Source organism: Caretta caretta, chromosome 16 (genome assembly GCF_965140235.1).
Source record: "Caretta caretta isolate rCarCar2 chromosome 16, rCarCar1.hap1, whole genome shotgun sequence".
NCBI classification, from domain to species: domain Eukaryota; kingdom Metazoa; phylum Chordata; order Testudines; family Cheloniidae; genus Caretta; species Caretta caretta.
The window spans coordinates 4861320-4877064 of record NC_134221.1 but is presented as its reverse complement, the minus strand read 5'-3'; the positions used below and the strand labels follow the sequence as shown (position 1 = coordinate 4877064).

Sequence of the window (15745 nt, the reverse complement as noted above, 5' to 3'; positions counted from 1 at the left end):
TTAAAGTTATCTCTGGAGGTTCTCATTATCCATATAAGTACCCAGTCCTTTCCAAATCCTTGTACACTCTTTGTTTCAATACCCTATTGTGGTAGTGAATTCCACAAGCTAGCTATGTATTATGAAATTTATTTCCTGGTATACATTTATTCCCTTTCAATTTCACCAAATATATTTGTTCTTGTATTAGGAAAGGGTAAACTGGAGTGCCTGATTGACCTTCTCTCTTATGCTTTGTTTTATGTCTCTTTCATGACCCCTTTATTCTTCTCCTTTTCAGTCCCAGTCTTGTCATAAGTCTCTCTAGGCCTCATCAATTTTATCACCATCTCTGATGCACCCACCCCATCCCTGAGCCACTAACAAGACCTCATTAACTCAGACAAGAAGCCAAGTTTATGTCGCCTCATTAGAGCCGCAACTGGTAGCGAGCTCAGGGAGGGAAGCGCGGTGCTATAGTACACATTAGACACAGCATGCAGCGCTGGAAAAAAGTTAGGTTCAACCCACCTCGCTATCTGACTCCTCACTTTCTACTCGTTCCTGTGAATGTTCTTAATTCGTTCGGTTTAAAAGGCATCTGAAATGCAGCCTGACTGGGAAAAGTGACTGTAGCACACCCCAAGGGCTGTCTCCCGCTCTGAGGATGTATGTAATGAAACAGAACCCTTCTCAGTCTCCCAAGGGCTGTGCTGGCTTCACAGGAGCAGAAGCCGTTACCACTTCTATTGCCTTCCTACCACACACACAGCAGCTGGGACCAGGAGCCGCATGGAGTCACTTTTCCGAGCAAAGCCACCCTCCAAGCACTCCTGTCAGGTTACCTTTTTGCGGCGAGAGCCCATCTTGCTCATGCAGGACCTCTCCAGGGACAGGTAGCCGCCGATCACCTCGATCTCATTCACAGTGGGGTAGCGCTTTTTAAGCAGTGGCCCAAGATCCAGCTGGGGCGCACCAGGGCTCCCCAAGGTTTTGCCCTTGCTTCTGCTTTCCTCATTGTCTTCCTCTTCCGATTGCTGGGCTTTGCTGGCTCCACTGTCGACCTCCACCCCAGAGCTGGGTGGCTTCCTTTTGGGCACTACGGTGAACGTATTGCCGCCTCTCTGCTGGAAGGCGGAGGAGGCAGGGTGGGGTATGTACAGGGGTATAGCAGAAGTCTCCATTCTCAGGTCTGAGGTAGCTTCTTGGGGCTGCTCTGAGTCCTTCAGTCCTGCAGCTGGGTCCATCTCCTGGGGCAGGCCCCCAGTGTCCAGCTCCACAATATCATCATCAATGTAAGTCACAGGCACCAAGAGCTTTTGAGGGGCCTGTGGGGGGGTTATGGGCTCCCCCTGCTGCTCACGCTGAGGCTTTGAGGGGGACATGGCCCCTGCGGACTCCGTCAGACGCTGCCCCCGGCCGTGGTGGGGCACAAAGAGGAAGGAGTTCCGGGAGTTCAGGCGCAGATTGGCCAGTGCCTGAGCTTGGAGATCATGGGCAGGGATGGTGGCCAGGTCTGGCTTGGGGGCTGGGCAGATCTCAAAGGAGCCCCCGTCCCTGAGGGCAGACGCAGAGAGCGGCTGGAGAGGGCTGGGGGTGGCACTGGATTGGGATGGCTGGATCTCTTCGCTCCTCTCCGGCTTTGGCCTTATGTTGTCTCTGGCAAGGGAAACGCTTGGCGATGGCTCCGGAGGCGCCTTAACGCAGGGGCTCCTGCCCCCTGGGCCGGCACTGTGCTCCACGGGGCCGTTGGTGAGTGGGGCACAGCTGCCTGGACGGAGACCCCGGGGAGTGACAGTGAAGGAGTTGGAGCCGATCTTGTGCAGGAAGCCCGGGACCGGCTGGGGGGCAACAGGGCTGACTGGGGAGCCCGGGGCCTGCCGGTTTGGAGGGCTGGCTGGGAGGACTGGGGCTGGCCGGGGGGCAGCAGGGCTGACCGGGGACCCCGGGAGCGGGAGTGGCCGGGGGACGGCGGCGCTGACCGGGGAGCCCGGGACCCGCCGGTTTGGAGGGATGGCCACGGAGACCGGGACCCGCTGTGGGGCTGCGGTGCTGACCGCGGAGCCCGGGAGCGGGGCCGGCCGGGCTGGGGGGCTGACGGGGGAGTTTGGCACCGCAACTAGCGGGCCGGGCTCTGCGTCCCTGCTCCGGCGCCGCCGGCCCCGCGGCCACTGGTCAAACTTCTGCAGCAGGCGGCTGACCCGGCCGGCCTGGCCGGGCTCGGTCGGCTCGTAGACGAAGACCTGGGCGGCGCGGATCTCGGTGAGCGCCGAGCCCTTGCGGGCCAGCAGGTCCCGGAGCGGGTCGCAGCCCCGCGGCGAGGCGGCAGGCAGCGGGTCCCGGGCGCCCTCCCCGGCCGCGAAGCAGGCGGCGTCGGCGTCGGGCTGGGACTCGATGATGAGGATGTTGTCGGCGCGGATGGTGCGGATGCCGGGCACGGCGCTGTACAACTCCAGCAGCTCCTGCAGCGGCCGCCCCGCGCCCCGCCGCCCGCCCCCGGGCAGCCCCTGCCGCAGCCGCCGCCGCTCGCTCTCCAGCCGCATGAAGGGGTTCTCGCGCAGCGGGCCCAGGCTGTCGGCCAGCACCAGCCGCTCCTCCGGGGGCGCCGGGCCCGCCCGGCCCCCGCCGCCCGGCTCCGGCTCCCCGCCCGCGGGCGGCCCCGCCAGCTTGGCCCGCTTCCGCTCCAGGATCTCCCGCTTCCACACGGGCAGCGCCGGCCCGCCCGGCGCGGAGAGCGGCGGCTCCATCGTGCCAGCGGCGCGGGGCGCTGGGCAGCACTGCCAGGCCCCGCGCGACCCGCCGGCCGCCTCCCCACCTGCGGCCCCGCCCTCTGCCCGCCCATTGGACAGCGGCGGCGGCCCCGCCCCCTCGCGCCCGAGCGACTCCGCCCATTGGGCAGCACTTCCGGCACGGCGAGGCCGGCCATTGGGCTGCCAGTGGCGGGTGAGAGCGGTCCGGCGGCCGCGCTCACTGTGTGCACGGCAGGGGGCGCTGCCGCCTCCAACCGGGCTGCGCTGCCAGGCGCCTCCGGCGCGGGGCCGGGTGCCCGGAGCGCGGCTCGCCCCGGCAGCGAGAGCCCCGGGGGCGGGGGGCAACGTACGGAAAGGCCCCTTAGCCGGTGCCGGGCTGCTGCGACCCCGCGGGCTGCAGCTGGGAGCCCGCCCTGTAGCCACGGGTCCGCTTTCCTGGCCCGGGCGCTGGTGCTCGCCAGGAAATAGCCTCCAGCGGGGGGCGGTTTTGCTGAGCAGGGAAACGTGAACGAGGTCGGACCCCCCCGGCCAGTGTGTGTCCGATCAGCCGGGGGGCGGAGAGTTCTAGGCTGGCCGCAGCCCGATCGTAGAGGCTGGTATAACGGCAAAAAAATCTGAATTCATAGCTGGGTTCACTCGCTGCGCTATACCGGGGCAGTCGCCCTTTTTTGCCCGCCCAAGATGCCTGGCCGCTCGGAGGGATTCCCGGGGTAGCTGTACTGGAATCGAGAGCTTGTCCGACACGTGCAGGGGCTCTCAGTCGGGGAACGGGTAGCCCTAATGGGACGCAGAGGTCTTTCGGGGGGGTACATCCACCCAGCTAGACGTTTCCCTAGTTTTACAGCAGGCTACATGGCGAAGTCAGTGCGAACTAACACTTCGTACAATGACTTGGTTATGCTGCTCTGTGTACTACACGCTGAAAGGTAAGTGCAATGTTTATATTCCAATGGATTTATTTTATACTTCTATGGAAAAATGAGAAAGTCAGCAATTGTGCAGTAATGGTGGGGCTGTGACGCTTCTGTATTTTTATGTCTGATTTTGTAAGCAAGTAGATTTTAAGTGAGGTGAAACTTGGGGGTCCGCAAGACCAATCAGCCTCCTGAGAGGGGAGAGCCGCTGTTCTAGTGTAGACTAGGCTCAGAGTCCTAATGATTCTTATTTACTGGAGAGACCAGATTTCATAAGGAGCTGGGCTGTATTGCTGGGAAAGGTCCGTTGCTTATTTAACAGCCTTCTTTATCTTCTAAGGAAATGGAATGGTTGTTTTGTGGTACAAAGATACATTTCACATGAGAGAAAACTAGACTGTGACAATCATAGCCCCCCAAACACAAACTCAAAGGGCTTGTCTACATTTGAAAATTAATTCAGATTAAGGTAGAGAGTGGATTTAAAGCATAATCGCTATTCTGGATTAACTCCATGTGTAGACAAGCCCTAACGGCCAGCCAGCAGCCTATTTTAAAAGGGAAATTGAGACATTTTCAGTGGCGTTGTGCAGAACAGGAATCAAGCTGAAGTGGACATTGGTAACCAAATGGGTTGACTGTCTCATTAGTGGTGACTCTGCACACAGCCTCTGTACCAGCACCAAAGGACCTGAAGAAGGAACATTTCTCCTTAACTTCAGCCTCCACAGCTCCACTGAAATACTTAGTAGTTGCAAACAAAGGCCCTGATCCTGCAAGTTCCTTGGCCAGGATGGTCCCTTGCACCCCTGGAGTGTAACTTGCAGAGTCAGCTCCTGAAACCTGCTCTTTGCTCTGCTCCTTCACATACTAGCTCTTTTACTGTTGAAAAACCTCCTGCAAGGTTCTGTAAATCCAGATCTGCACCCACCCACTAACATTAGGGGTTAAAAGGAAGCCACCTTGGCTGATGAAGGCTAACTTTTGAGGGCTCATTTCCCTGGTCTAAAAGAAGAGAAGAGACAATGGGCAATAAGTACGCAGCATGCTGTGGGAGAAATAAAGTGACTGCTCCATCCAACTGTCATTTAGAAAAAGATTAAGTCTCACATTTTCCACCACAGGTGCCTAGAGTTAGGGGTGAGATTTCCAACAGCACCCCAGAGTGTTGGGAGCACATACCCCATTAGAAGTCTCTGGGACTTTGTGCTCCAAGCTTGCTTAAATGATTCTGGAAATCCACTTCTCTTAAAAATATATATATATATATATATATCTTGAGGGATCTAAATAATTGAACTCTGTACCTTTCACATCAGGCCAATGGGAGGTATCATTCCCATCAAAGGGAGCTGAGGCATGGTTAAGCACTTCCAAGTATCATCCCATTCATTTAGGTGCCTGACTTGGGACATCCCAACTGGAAAATGTTGGCCTCAGTTTATTTTTCTAAGGTTTAAACCCAGAGCAGGCATATAAGAATTAGCTCTGTAGGATCAACACCTCCTGAGCCTGGCCCATCCAAAGTGTACTGCACACCAAGCTTGAAAACCTGACACTCTTCTGTTCGAAAGAAGGTGGAGGGAAACAGGTTCTCAGACACCTTCTCTGGTCTCTGATTGGCCAGCATGATGAGGAACAGGCTGCTCCAACACGTGCCCCCAAGAGGCGCTCTCCTCAGCTTCCAGTCTGTACAGGTGAGAGTGTGAACAGGCCACCAGAGGCCTCACTTCTATGCATGCCATAGCTCCCTGGTGTGTCTCCTGGAGTCAAGCCTGTGATGGCGCAAGCATGTCTCCAGCCGTGGATGCTGTTTACCATAATGGCAGAGAGGAGCACCCTGTGGGACCTGAACAGCAGTGGTGGGGATGAAGGCAAAGTCTTCCTGTGCCCTGGGTCAGCAAAATGCTGCTGGAAATTAACATGTAGGAAAACAGGAAACATTTGACCTTTCATGCATTTTTTATTATTCATGCACCAGAACATACAGCACCAGCCTTTGGCATTCCAGTTGTAGTAAAGGCATTATTATCCTTGACACCAAATTTCTTTGGATAATCAGGAGTTTATGTAATCATTTGGCCATGCAGCAGATAACTCCAGTTATCTGAGCCCTCTTATGTACAATCCATTCTGAAATCTTACCAATACATGAGAGGTTGCAGGGGGAGCTGACAGCATGTGTCTGCATGAAGTTATATGAGTGATCTTTGTACTGGTACCTGCTTCAGCACCTGCAGTCTTTAATGAGCCACTCCCAGATATAGCCTGCTGCTTAAACAAGAGCAGTTTCACTTCCTCATACAGGAAAGGTAGAAAAACAGCCCTTTGTTTACTGCAGGAGGCATATGATCCTGTTAGTGAGTCTTGAGCACAGGGACTTTTGCACACCTGCACAGACCAATTATGCTCAGCTGCACAGAAATTTCTTCAAAGCAGGAGGATTTAGTGTTTGTTTTGGATAACATCAGTGTGCTGCTGTACAAAAGATCTGCCTCTCTCCCAAAGAGTTTAGACTCTGAAGGAAACAAAAAGAGAGTTTGGAGATGCAGAAGGGCTAATGATTTGCCACATCCTGACACTACAAAGCTCAAATGATATACAGATATTTTCACTTTCCCAAGTTAACCTGCTACCTGGCTGTTGTTAGGTGGTTAGGTCCTTGTAGGCATTATTGAAGTGGGGGCTAACAAGAGTCTGTATTTGCAGAATGAAAATTAATGTGACCACCATGCATACTCAAACACACTCACCAGGTAGTGTTTGGTTAGTTCTGATAACAATGCGTGGAAACCTTTCGGACACACGGGAATTCTGCTTTACCAAGATCATCCAGCCATCAAGGTATTAATCCCGTGCACATCCTGTGGTATGGGAACCAAAGCACTACCACCAAGGGGTCCCTCTGAATTCCACACAGCCAAGATCTATTAGCAAAGACTGCCTGGCACCACTGGGCTGAGGACTCAACTGTGTAATAGCAGGGTGCAGAAGCAGGACATGCTCACCGGTGTGACAGCAGAGGGGTACTGACTAACCCCACACAGCCCCTGCTGAGTCAGGGGGCCAGACTGCCTGGCAGTCCAATCCCATACAGCCCCCATCCCTGGGAGGGGACAGGACTGCCTGGGTGTAATGTAATAGGTCATTTTCCATCTCTCCCATGTACCATTCTCAGATACGTTTACCTGGTCCAATGCAGGGCTTTCCATTTAGTTCAGGCCTATGAAACTTTCTCCGTCTAGTTGGAAAATCTCAGCTTGTTTTCCTTGGATACTAAGGCAACATTAGTACTCTTCCTCAGCAGTTCACAGGCATGAAATAAAGATTATGAGATGCTGATGACCTGCATGTTACTGCCTTGAAAAACACTACAGGAATATACACAGCTGCACAGCCTCCTGTCTTAGATGCACCTGGAACCAGTTTAAAAAAAAAAAAAGACTGGAGGGGGAGGAACAGAATAAATACTTTAAAACAAAGAAAATAAGAATTGGAGTTGCAACAAAACTTAAGATCCTGTATCCTTCACTCACCCCATTTGAAAGAGCACAATGGGGGAGAGGCGGGGAAGCAGAACCCCTCCAAAATCAAAGGAAATTAACATAGACCACATTTTAAAAATTTTGGGAACATGCAAACAAAGTTTATATTCCCAAATATGAAGAGTGACGTATCCACAGTTGCACATAGGAACAGTTAGTAAGCCACTGAAAGTTCAGTATCAAACATCAGTTGAGAAGCACCACAACAGCTGAGCAGAACATGATCCATCCTCCAAACAGAAATGGAGTACGCAGAATGAATGACACTAAAAATAATGGTAGAGGGCTATCTCAAATTCCCAGCAAACAGGAAAACAGCCAGTTACTTTATAGTCCACTGACCCTAGGCACTGAAGTAGCTATGAAATGGGGGAAATATTCCCATTGGCTGCAATTATGAGACTCTCAAAGCAGAGTAAGGGATGAACCCACACTTCAAAACATCAGGCTATTTGGCTATTCAGTCTCTTCTGTACTGGGAGTTTCTTATTCTTGTATATTCAACACACTGATCTGCACAGAAAACACCCCTGTCAAACTGCTTCAGTTCTTGTTCTATAAAGACTGGGTTTTTTTCCTGTCTGAGGTCATGAACCCTGCATACATGTTGGAGCACAGGTTTTCACAAACTGATCGTGTGGGACTGGTACACCAACAGCTGCATATGCTTTTCAGCTATCAAGTCTGTGGCAGATTTAACTAACCCAGAGCAGGGGTAGTCAATTATTTTTTGTCAAGGTCCAAATTTCTTGGTCAAGACATAGTCAGCCCTAGAGTTACACACATTCCCAGGCAATGGTTACAAGTACTGGCTTTCTAAAGAAGAGAGCTTATAAATGAGACCACTAAATATCATCTATACATTTTTATTACAAAACAAGTGACATTTTAACATTAACACCAAGGTGTGACATGCACCTTAGATGAATGACACAACATAAATATATGTTTTGGGGGAACACAGGGCCAATATTATGTAATAATTTAATGAAGTACAAAAGCGTCTTCTCACACCTCAGATTTACATGGCCAAAGAGATTTACTACAAAGATGCCAAAAACTAAGCCGCAAAGCTCGATTAACTCTTCGGTTGGGGTGAATACTTCAGTGCTGGGGAAGCAGGTACAAATCCTCAGTGCCCCGGTTCTTCAGTTTACTCTGCAGGCTCGGATCATGAGGAGCTGGAGCAGGATGAAGATGGGGGACATAATGAGTCCATACCAGAGCTCCCTGGTCTGCTCTACTAGTTTCTGACATAAGAGCATTTCAAAGACGAACTTGAGGCTCAGGATGGTGAGGATCCAGAAGAGGCGAAGGACCGCCAGGCGCTTCTCCCCGTCCTGGAAGAGCCGCACGGAGACGATGGTGGTGAAGTACGTGCTCAGGCCGTCGGCAGCGAAGAAGGGGATGAAAACTTTCCACCAGGACAGCTCCGCGCCGCCGTTATCCACCTTCAGCACGAGCAGGACGGAGAAGACCAGCAGAGCCAGGACGTGCAGGAAGATTTCGAAGGTGGCAAAGCCCAGCCACTGGACCAGCTCCCGCAGCGAGAACAGCATCGCGCCGCGGCCCGGCCCGGCACCAGCCGCCGCAGCCTGGGCCCGGGTCAGCGCAGAGCCCGGCTCGGCGACAGGCCGCCCACGGCCGCCGTCGCTCCCTGACTTCCGGCCCCTCGGCGGCGCACGCTGATGCCGTCACCGGAAGCGGAAGGAGCGCGCTGCCGGCCGCACAGGTGGGTCCGGCCGGGCGGGTCCCGGCGCGCCTGCGGGGTGGCAGCGCGGGGGAGCCCGGCGGGCACAGCCGAGCCGCGCGGCCGGGAGGGCGCTCCGGGCGCAGAGGCAGGGCCGCGAGTCCGGCGGAGCGACCGGCGCTGAAGCGGGTGGGCGGTTGAGTGTCCGCCCGGCAGGGCCCCTGGGTGGGGAGCGGACCGAGGACGCAGCCCTGGGGCGCCCCTGCCGAGGGCTGGTGGGAGGGCGGCGAGGATCCGCCCGAGGACACGCTGAAGGACCGATTGCGGAGGCGGGGGGGAGCCAGGGAGGACGGTCACAAGCCAAGGCGGGACAAGGAGTTCAGAAGAGGAGTCTGTAGGTTTTTTCCTACTGCTTAGACCTCGGTATCAGCGGCTGCAGCCCTGCCGCGTGTAACAAGACCCTTACTTGAGGCTAAATTAGCTCTGTTAAAAGAACAGGAGGACTTGTGGTACCTTAGAGACTAACCAATTTATTAGAGCATAAGCTTTCGTGGGCTACAGCTCACTTGATCGGATGCAGCTCACGAAAGCTGATGCTCTAATAAATGGGTTAGTCTCTAAGGTGCCACAAGTCCTCCTTTTCTTTTTACGGATACAGACTAACACGGCTGCTACTCTGAAACCTGTCATTAGCTCTGTTGTTACACAGTGGAGAGAGGCAGGGTCAAGGTGGTGTTTAAGGTCCTCAGAAGGGGCCCACGCTACGGGTACAAATACCGGGCCCCAGCCAGTTGTGTCAAAAGCGGTAGATAGGTCAGGGCAGACTGGGGCGGAGCATTGCATTGCTGTTCTTTACACTAACTGCAACGTTTCTGTAAGGAGTTTTGCCTTCAAGTTGCTGATATGTGCTCTCTGCCTTAATGCCCCTGTCACAAAGGTTTGTCCGGCCATCACCTACCTTAACTTCACTTATCATTTCTATACTTCAATACTCGCGCTTTCTTAGCTGTGGGCTTCCTGGTAAGGGGGTTTGTAATGGCTTTGTCACCTACCAAACTTAACGGTAGGTTTATTTATTTCATTTTGTAGAGGGACAAAAAGATAAAAGCATCTGTTATAAATAAAAAAGCATCTATCATAAATCTCTCATAAATAAATGCAATCTAGATGGAGCTGCTATAAGGTAGGTGCAAAACTGGTTGGAAAACCGTTCCCAGAGACTAGTTATCAGTGGTTCACAATCATGCTGGAAGGGCATAACGAGTGGGGTCCTACAGGTATCAGTTTTGGGTCCGGTTCTGTTCAATATCTTCATCAATGATTTAGATAATGGAATAGAAAATACACTTATAAAGTTTGCAAAAAGAACAGGAGTACTTGTGGCACCTTAGAGACTAACCAATTTATTTGAGCATAAGCTTTCGTGGGCTACAGCTCACTTCATCGGATGCTTATGCTCAAATAAATATGTTAGTCTCTAAAGTGCCACAAGTACTCCTTTTTGCGAATACAGACTAACACAGCTGCTACTCTGAAACTTACAAAGTTTGTGGACGATACCAAGCTTGGGGGAGGAGGGGGTTCCAAGTGCTTTGGCAGATAGGATTAAAATTCCAAATGATCTGGACAAACTGGAGAAATGGTCTGAAGTAAATAGGATGAAATTCAATATGGACAAAGGCAAAGTACTCCAGGAAGGACCAATCAGTGGCACGCATACAAAGTAGAAAATGACTGCCTAGGAAGAAGTACTGCAGTAAGGGATCTGGGGGTCAGAGTGGACCACAAGCTAAATATGAGTCAACAGTGTAACGCTCTTGCAAAAAAAGTGAATATCATTCTGGAATGTATTAGCAGGAGTGTTGTAAGCAAGACACAAGAAGTAATTCTTCCACTCTACTCCACTCTGATTAGGCCTCAAGTGGAGTATTGTGTCCAGTTCTGGGTGCCACATTTCAGGAAGTATGTGGACAAATTGGAGAAAGTCCAGAGAAGAGCAACAAAAATGATTGAAGGTTTAGAAAACATGCCCTATGAGGGAAGATTGAAAAAATGGGGTTTGTTTGGTCTGGAGAAGAGACGACTGAGAGGGGACATGTTCACAGTTTTCGAGTATGTAAAAGGTTGTTACCAGGGGGAGGAAGAAAAATTGTTTTTCTTGACCTCTGAGGTTAACCGTGGAGACACTGTAAAGCTGGCAGAACCACAGTCCTTTGCCTAGGTTGGGATACCCTGTGTCCTGCCCGCCCGCCATAAGAACATGCGTTCAGCACATGTGTAATTTTGCATTTTTCCTGTAAGATACACCACCCACTAATATTAATGATCAGTGAGTTGTGAGTTTTCTGGTGAGCTATTACCAGCAGGAGAGTGAGTTTGTGTGTGTATGGGGGTGGGGGGGATGTGAGAAAACCTGGATCTATGCAGGAAATAGCCCAACTTGATTATGTAAAGAGTTGTCACTTTGGATGGGCTATCACCAGCAGGAGAGTGAATTTGTGTGGGGGGGTGGAGGGTGAGAAAACCTGGATTTGTGCTGGAAATGGCCCACCTGTTGATCACTTTAGATAAGCTATTACCAGCAGGACAGTGGGGTGGGAGGAGGTATTGTTTCATATTCTCTGTGTGTATATAAAGTCTGCTGCAGTTTCCACGGTAAACATCTGATGAAGTGAGCTGTAGCTCACGAAAGCTCATGCTCAAATAAATTGGTTAGTCTCTAAGGTGCCACAAGTACTCCTTTTCTTTTTGCGAATACAGACTAACACGGCTGTTCCTCTGAAACCTGTCATTCTGGTGGTATATTACATTGTATCATTTGGGGTATGTATCATAGCAACAGTATGTTAGGTGTAGTGTGTATGTCAGGCCTGACAGGTGTTGCTGCCATAGAGCAGTGAGCCACCTCTGTGTGTCAGCCCCTCATGGAGAATGCCCTGTCAGCAAATCCCTCCCATTTATCTCTAGGAGACTCTAGCTCAAGCCCCTCTGCTGACAGTCCCTGGGGCAGAATATCTCCGGGAGAGAAGACGGGTGTCTCACAGAGGCAGATCCCATAGTGAGATACTTCACAAACAGGTGGTCGACTTCTATGTCATATTCGGTTTCCAGATGGATTTAAAATATATAGCACACTGCACCAGTTTAGTCTTGGGGTGACAAAGGCATAGATGGCAATTGCAAAATCCTCATCCAGATGAAGTTGTCAGAATCTCCTGGCTACACATAAGTGGGAGGAGGTGGATGGGAGCCATCCTGGTAACTTACTACCTGGTCAAACAGCCAGACCCCTGGTTTGGGGGATAGGAGGAATGTGGTGGACATAATTTATGTACATGGACTTCAGCAAGGCTTTTGATACAATCCCACATGACATTCTGATGATAGGTAAGCGGGAGAAATGTGGGTTTGGCAGAACTACCATTAAGTGGATACATAATTGGTTAAAGAACCACAAACAAAGATTAACTATTAATGGGATGATGTCAAATTGGAGGGAGGTCTCAAGTGGGTCCCACAGGGGTCTGTTCTAGGTCCGGTGTTTAACATCTTTATTAATGACCTGGATGTAGGTCTAGAGAGCATCCTGATCAAATTGGCAGATGACAAAAAGCAAGGGGATAGAGCTACAATTCAGAGGGATCTTGATAAATTGGAGAACTGGGCTATAGACAACACAATGAAATTCAACAAAGACAAATGTCAGGTGCTAACTTAAGGAAGAAAAACCAAATGCACCTATACAGAAAGTGGGAAAACTGGCTTGGCAGCAGCAATGCTGAGAAGGATCTGGGAGCGGTGGTGGATCACAACCTCAACATAGTCAGCAGTGCAATGCTGTTGCAAAAAAAGCAAATGCAAGTTTAGGTTGCTTTAACAGAGCAGGTCACGGGAGATGATAGAGTACTACTCAGTGCTGGTTAAGCCTCAGTTGGAGGACTGTCCAATTTTGGTCACCAATGTATAGAAAGGATGTAGAGAAACTGAGGAGGATCCAGAGGCGAGCAACAAAGATGATCAAAGGGATGGAATGCTGGGCATGTGAGCAAAGTTCTGAAGGGACAGGGTACGTTTAGTTTGGAAAAATGGAGATTAAGGGGGGACACGATAGCAGTCTTCAAATATTTGAAAGGCAGCCATAAAAAAAGATGGAGAAAAGTTGTTCTCTCTTGCTACTGTGGGCAGGATAAGAGGCAATGGGTTCAATCCCCATCGCCATGGGGAGGAGATTGGGTTCATTGCTTCTCGTGAAGCCTCAGGGGCACTCCGAGAACCTGCTGCCCCTTCCCTGCTGCAGCTGCTCAGCAGACCCTGCCCCCCCTCCTCCCTCGGCTGCCTGCTGTGCTGAGGTGGGGGGAAGAGAATAGCTCCAGCTGCTCAATCAACTGCTTCTCTGCTGGGAGCCCCGGGGAGAGCAGGGCAGGGCAGGGCCTTGACTGGCTCTGCCTGAGCCTAGGGCAGCCTCGGGCACCGGATGGCTCCCTGCTCCCACACCAGTGTTCCCTCTAATTTTTACCACACGTGTGCGGAATGAATTTTGTTATGGGCACCAATATGGAGGTGATGTATGACATGATCCTGTTGACACATCACCTCCATATCAGTGCCCACAACAAAATTCATGTGGGGGTGGGGCCAAGGGGTTTGGAGTGTGGGAGGGGGCTCAGGGCTGGGGCAGAGGGTTGGTGTGCGGGGCGGGTGAGGGCTCTGGCGGGGGGGGGCAGGCTCTGGGGTGGGGCCAGGGATGAAGGGTTTGGGGTGCAAGCTGCCCCGGGGCTATGGCAGGGGAGAGGACTCCTGCTAGCTCTCTCTCCCTGCTGCAGTTCTGGGGCTGGGGCTGTGGGGCAGGGCCAGGCTGGGTTTGGTGCCTCTCCTCCCACCGCAGCAGGGCCGGGTTGGGACCAGGGGAGGGGTGCTTCTCCCCTGGCCGTGGCAGGTCTGGGGCTGGGGGAGAGGAATCTCTCCCTGCCGCAGCCTGAGCACCTGCAGGATGCTGTATAGGCAGCTGCGCAGCTTAGAGGGAGCTGAGCCCCACGCAGCTGCTAGGAGAGGTGAGAGCAACCAGCAGTTCTCTTCCCTGCCCCAGGCAGAGCAGCCTGGGGGTTACCCTAACCCGCACTCGGTGGGGACCCCACTCCTGCTGCGGATGGGTGGAGCACAACCTGCAACAGCCACTGCCCTTTCCACTTCTGATGTGCCCCTCTAAACCCCAACATGCCACCTGCACGCAGGACTGTGGGAACGGTGATGTGGGAACATACTGGCTCTATGCCCGCTGGAGACTCCCCTCCCTCAAAGCAGGGGAATCTCCAGCAGGTCTGGCGGGTGTTTCTGCTTTCAATGCTGGCTGCGTGGTATGGATCAGAGGGTCTGCCCCAAAGTGCTGACTGTGGCCCCCTAACCCTTTTGGAATCACGTGTCTGGCCCTGGGGCTATAGGGGGATGACTCTGCTGTTGGCCGATGACCGTGCACCCTGATACTACAGCAATGGGCAGGTACCATAGACGTTTTTAAAAAAGCAAATAAGTGCCCGATACTGTCCCCACTGGAGTTAGTGGGAGTTTCGCTTTCCCCTTGGTTGGAAGCAAGATACACCCTTTAGTCATTCCTGGGACACTGTCAACTTAAACCTCAGGCTTCAGTCTGACCTGGGTTTGTGATGTGTTACCAACATGAGTGCCATGCACACAGGATCCCCGGCACCGAAAGAGATTAGGGAGGGAAAATTCTCTGGTCAGATCTTTGTACAGTTGGTGACACTTTGTGTCTAGCTAGTGTTACTGTTCCCATTCTAGACAGCGAGTCACTTCTCCTGTTTGTGTGGGTCCTTCACACAGCAACGAGGGGTGGGAAACATTTGAAAGCCTAGGAAAGTGGGATTGCAAATCAACAGCAGTTGGCTGGGGACTGACACTACTTTGAAATTTCTGTCTGCAGTCAGCTCGACTTTGAGCCAACAGAGTCCCTTTATTTTGGAGCTGCTGCCAAGTCCCTTTACCTACGGAGGGGCTTGGCAGTAGTAATCATGCTACTTTGCCCCCCTCTGGTGTTTCTCTTTGGAGACTCTCAAAGGTTAAGTGAGTCTCAGCACCCTTCTTTCAGCCAATGAGGTAGGCACCTATTTCCACATGTATTTTGCAGATGGGCAAACTGCAGCCCAGAGGGCATGCCTGGCCCAAGGCTGCCCAGCAAGGCAGCAGCGGGCCTGGGACTAGAGCCCGGAATCCCTGATTGCTTGTGCCTTGTTCTAACCGTTAGACAGTTCTACACCCTGGTATTTGCTATCTGCCGAAGCACAGTTCCCTGGAACTACACCCGAACAGAATCCTGCTGCAGCTCCCGGTGACTCCCCAGAGTGGCTCCCAGCATCACCGTGCCCCTGAGCTATTAGAGAGCGTTCAGCTTCCCTGGGCTCTGTTGAGTAGTTTTGTCTCTTTCAGATGGCGGAACGGAGGCTCCTCGTGCTCTTTGGCAGCCAGACTGGGACAGCTCAAGATACAGCTGAGAGAATTGGCAGGGAAGCCAAGCGGCGCCATTTTCGCTGCCGGGTCGAGGCCCTGGACAGTTACCTTGTGGTGAGTATGGGGGTAAACGGAGAGCTGAGGCCGAGAAGAGCTCTGTGCAGCTTCTACGTTCTTCCCTTGCCCCTGAGTTCCTTTCAGGGTGCGCTGGATAGCACCCCGGCCGCACGGCAGCTGCCTGCCCTCTGACAAGGCCTGTGTGCTGGCCTCCAAGCCCCCTTGCAGGTGCTCAAGCTCTACGCTGCTGCAAAGACTAAGAACTGGTGAAGGCGTGAAACATGCCTTTGGCTGTGTCAGCGCAAATTGGTGCCACCCTGTGTGGCGGTTCAGTGATGAGACAGAACA

The 15745-nt window shown here is 52.4% G+C and overlaps 3 protein-coding genes across 6 annotated transcripts in view; 1 reads left to right on the top strand and 2 right to left on the bottom strand.

The window, feature by feature from the left end:
* LOC125623313 (anaphase-promoting complex subunit 2) overlaps positions 1–2742 on the bottom strand; it is a 66694-nt gene extending 63952 nt beyond the window's left edge. The window contains exon 1 of one of the 2 annotated variants that reach the window (XM_075120578.1): positions 825–2742. In XM_075120578.1, the coding sequence (XP_074976679.1) occupies positions 825–2726 (1902 nt within the window). In that variant the 5' untranslated portion in view covers positions 2727–2742. The remainder of the gene's footprint in view (positions 1–824) is intronic. The other variant, XM_075120577.1, reaches the window with a different exon arrangement.
* A 285-nt stretch (positions 2743–3027) lies between these two features.
* NDOR1 (NADPH dependent diflavin oxidoreductase 1) overlaps positions 3028–15745 on the top strand; it is a 53184-nt gene continuing 40466 nt past the window's right edge. Inside the window, exons 1-2 of one of the 3 annotated variants that reach the window (XM_048822668.2) lie at positions 3028–3655; positions 15320–15454. In XM_048822668.2, the coding sequence (XP_048678625.1) occupies positions 15320–15454 (135 nt within the window). In that variant the 5' untranslated portion in view covers positions 3028–3655. Of the gene's footprint in view, positions 3656–8834; positions 8921–9114; positions 9273–15319; positions 15455–15745 lie in introns of those variants that run through there. The other 2 variants (XM_048822667.2, XM_048822670.2) reach the window with 2 other exon arrangements.
* TMEM203 (transmembrane protein 203) lies at positions 8039–8747 on the bottom strand. The gene has a single exon (XM_048822672.1). It carries the CDS (start codon positions 8745–8747, stop codon positions 8337–8339), a length of 411 nt encoding a protein of 136 aa, XP_048678629.1. The 3' UTR covers positions 8039–8336.

Coding starts and splice junctions, on each gene's coding strand:
- TMEM203 (XM_048822672.1), bottom strand. CDS start 8,747: ATGCTGTTCTCGCTGCGGGAGCTGGTCCAGTGGCTGGGCTTTGCCACC.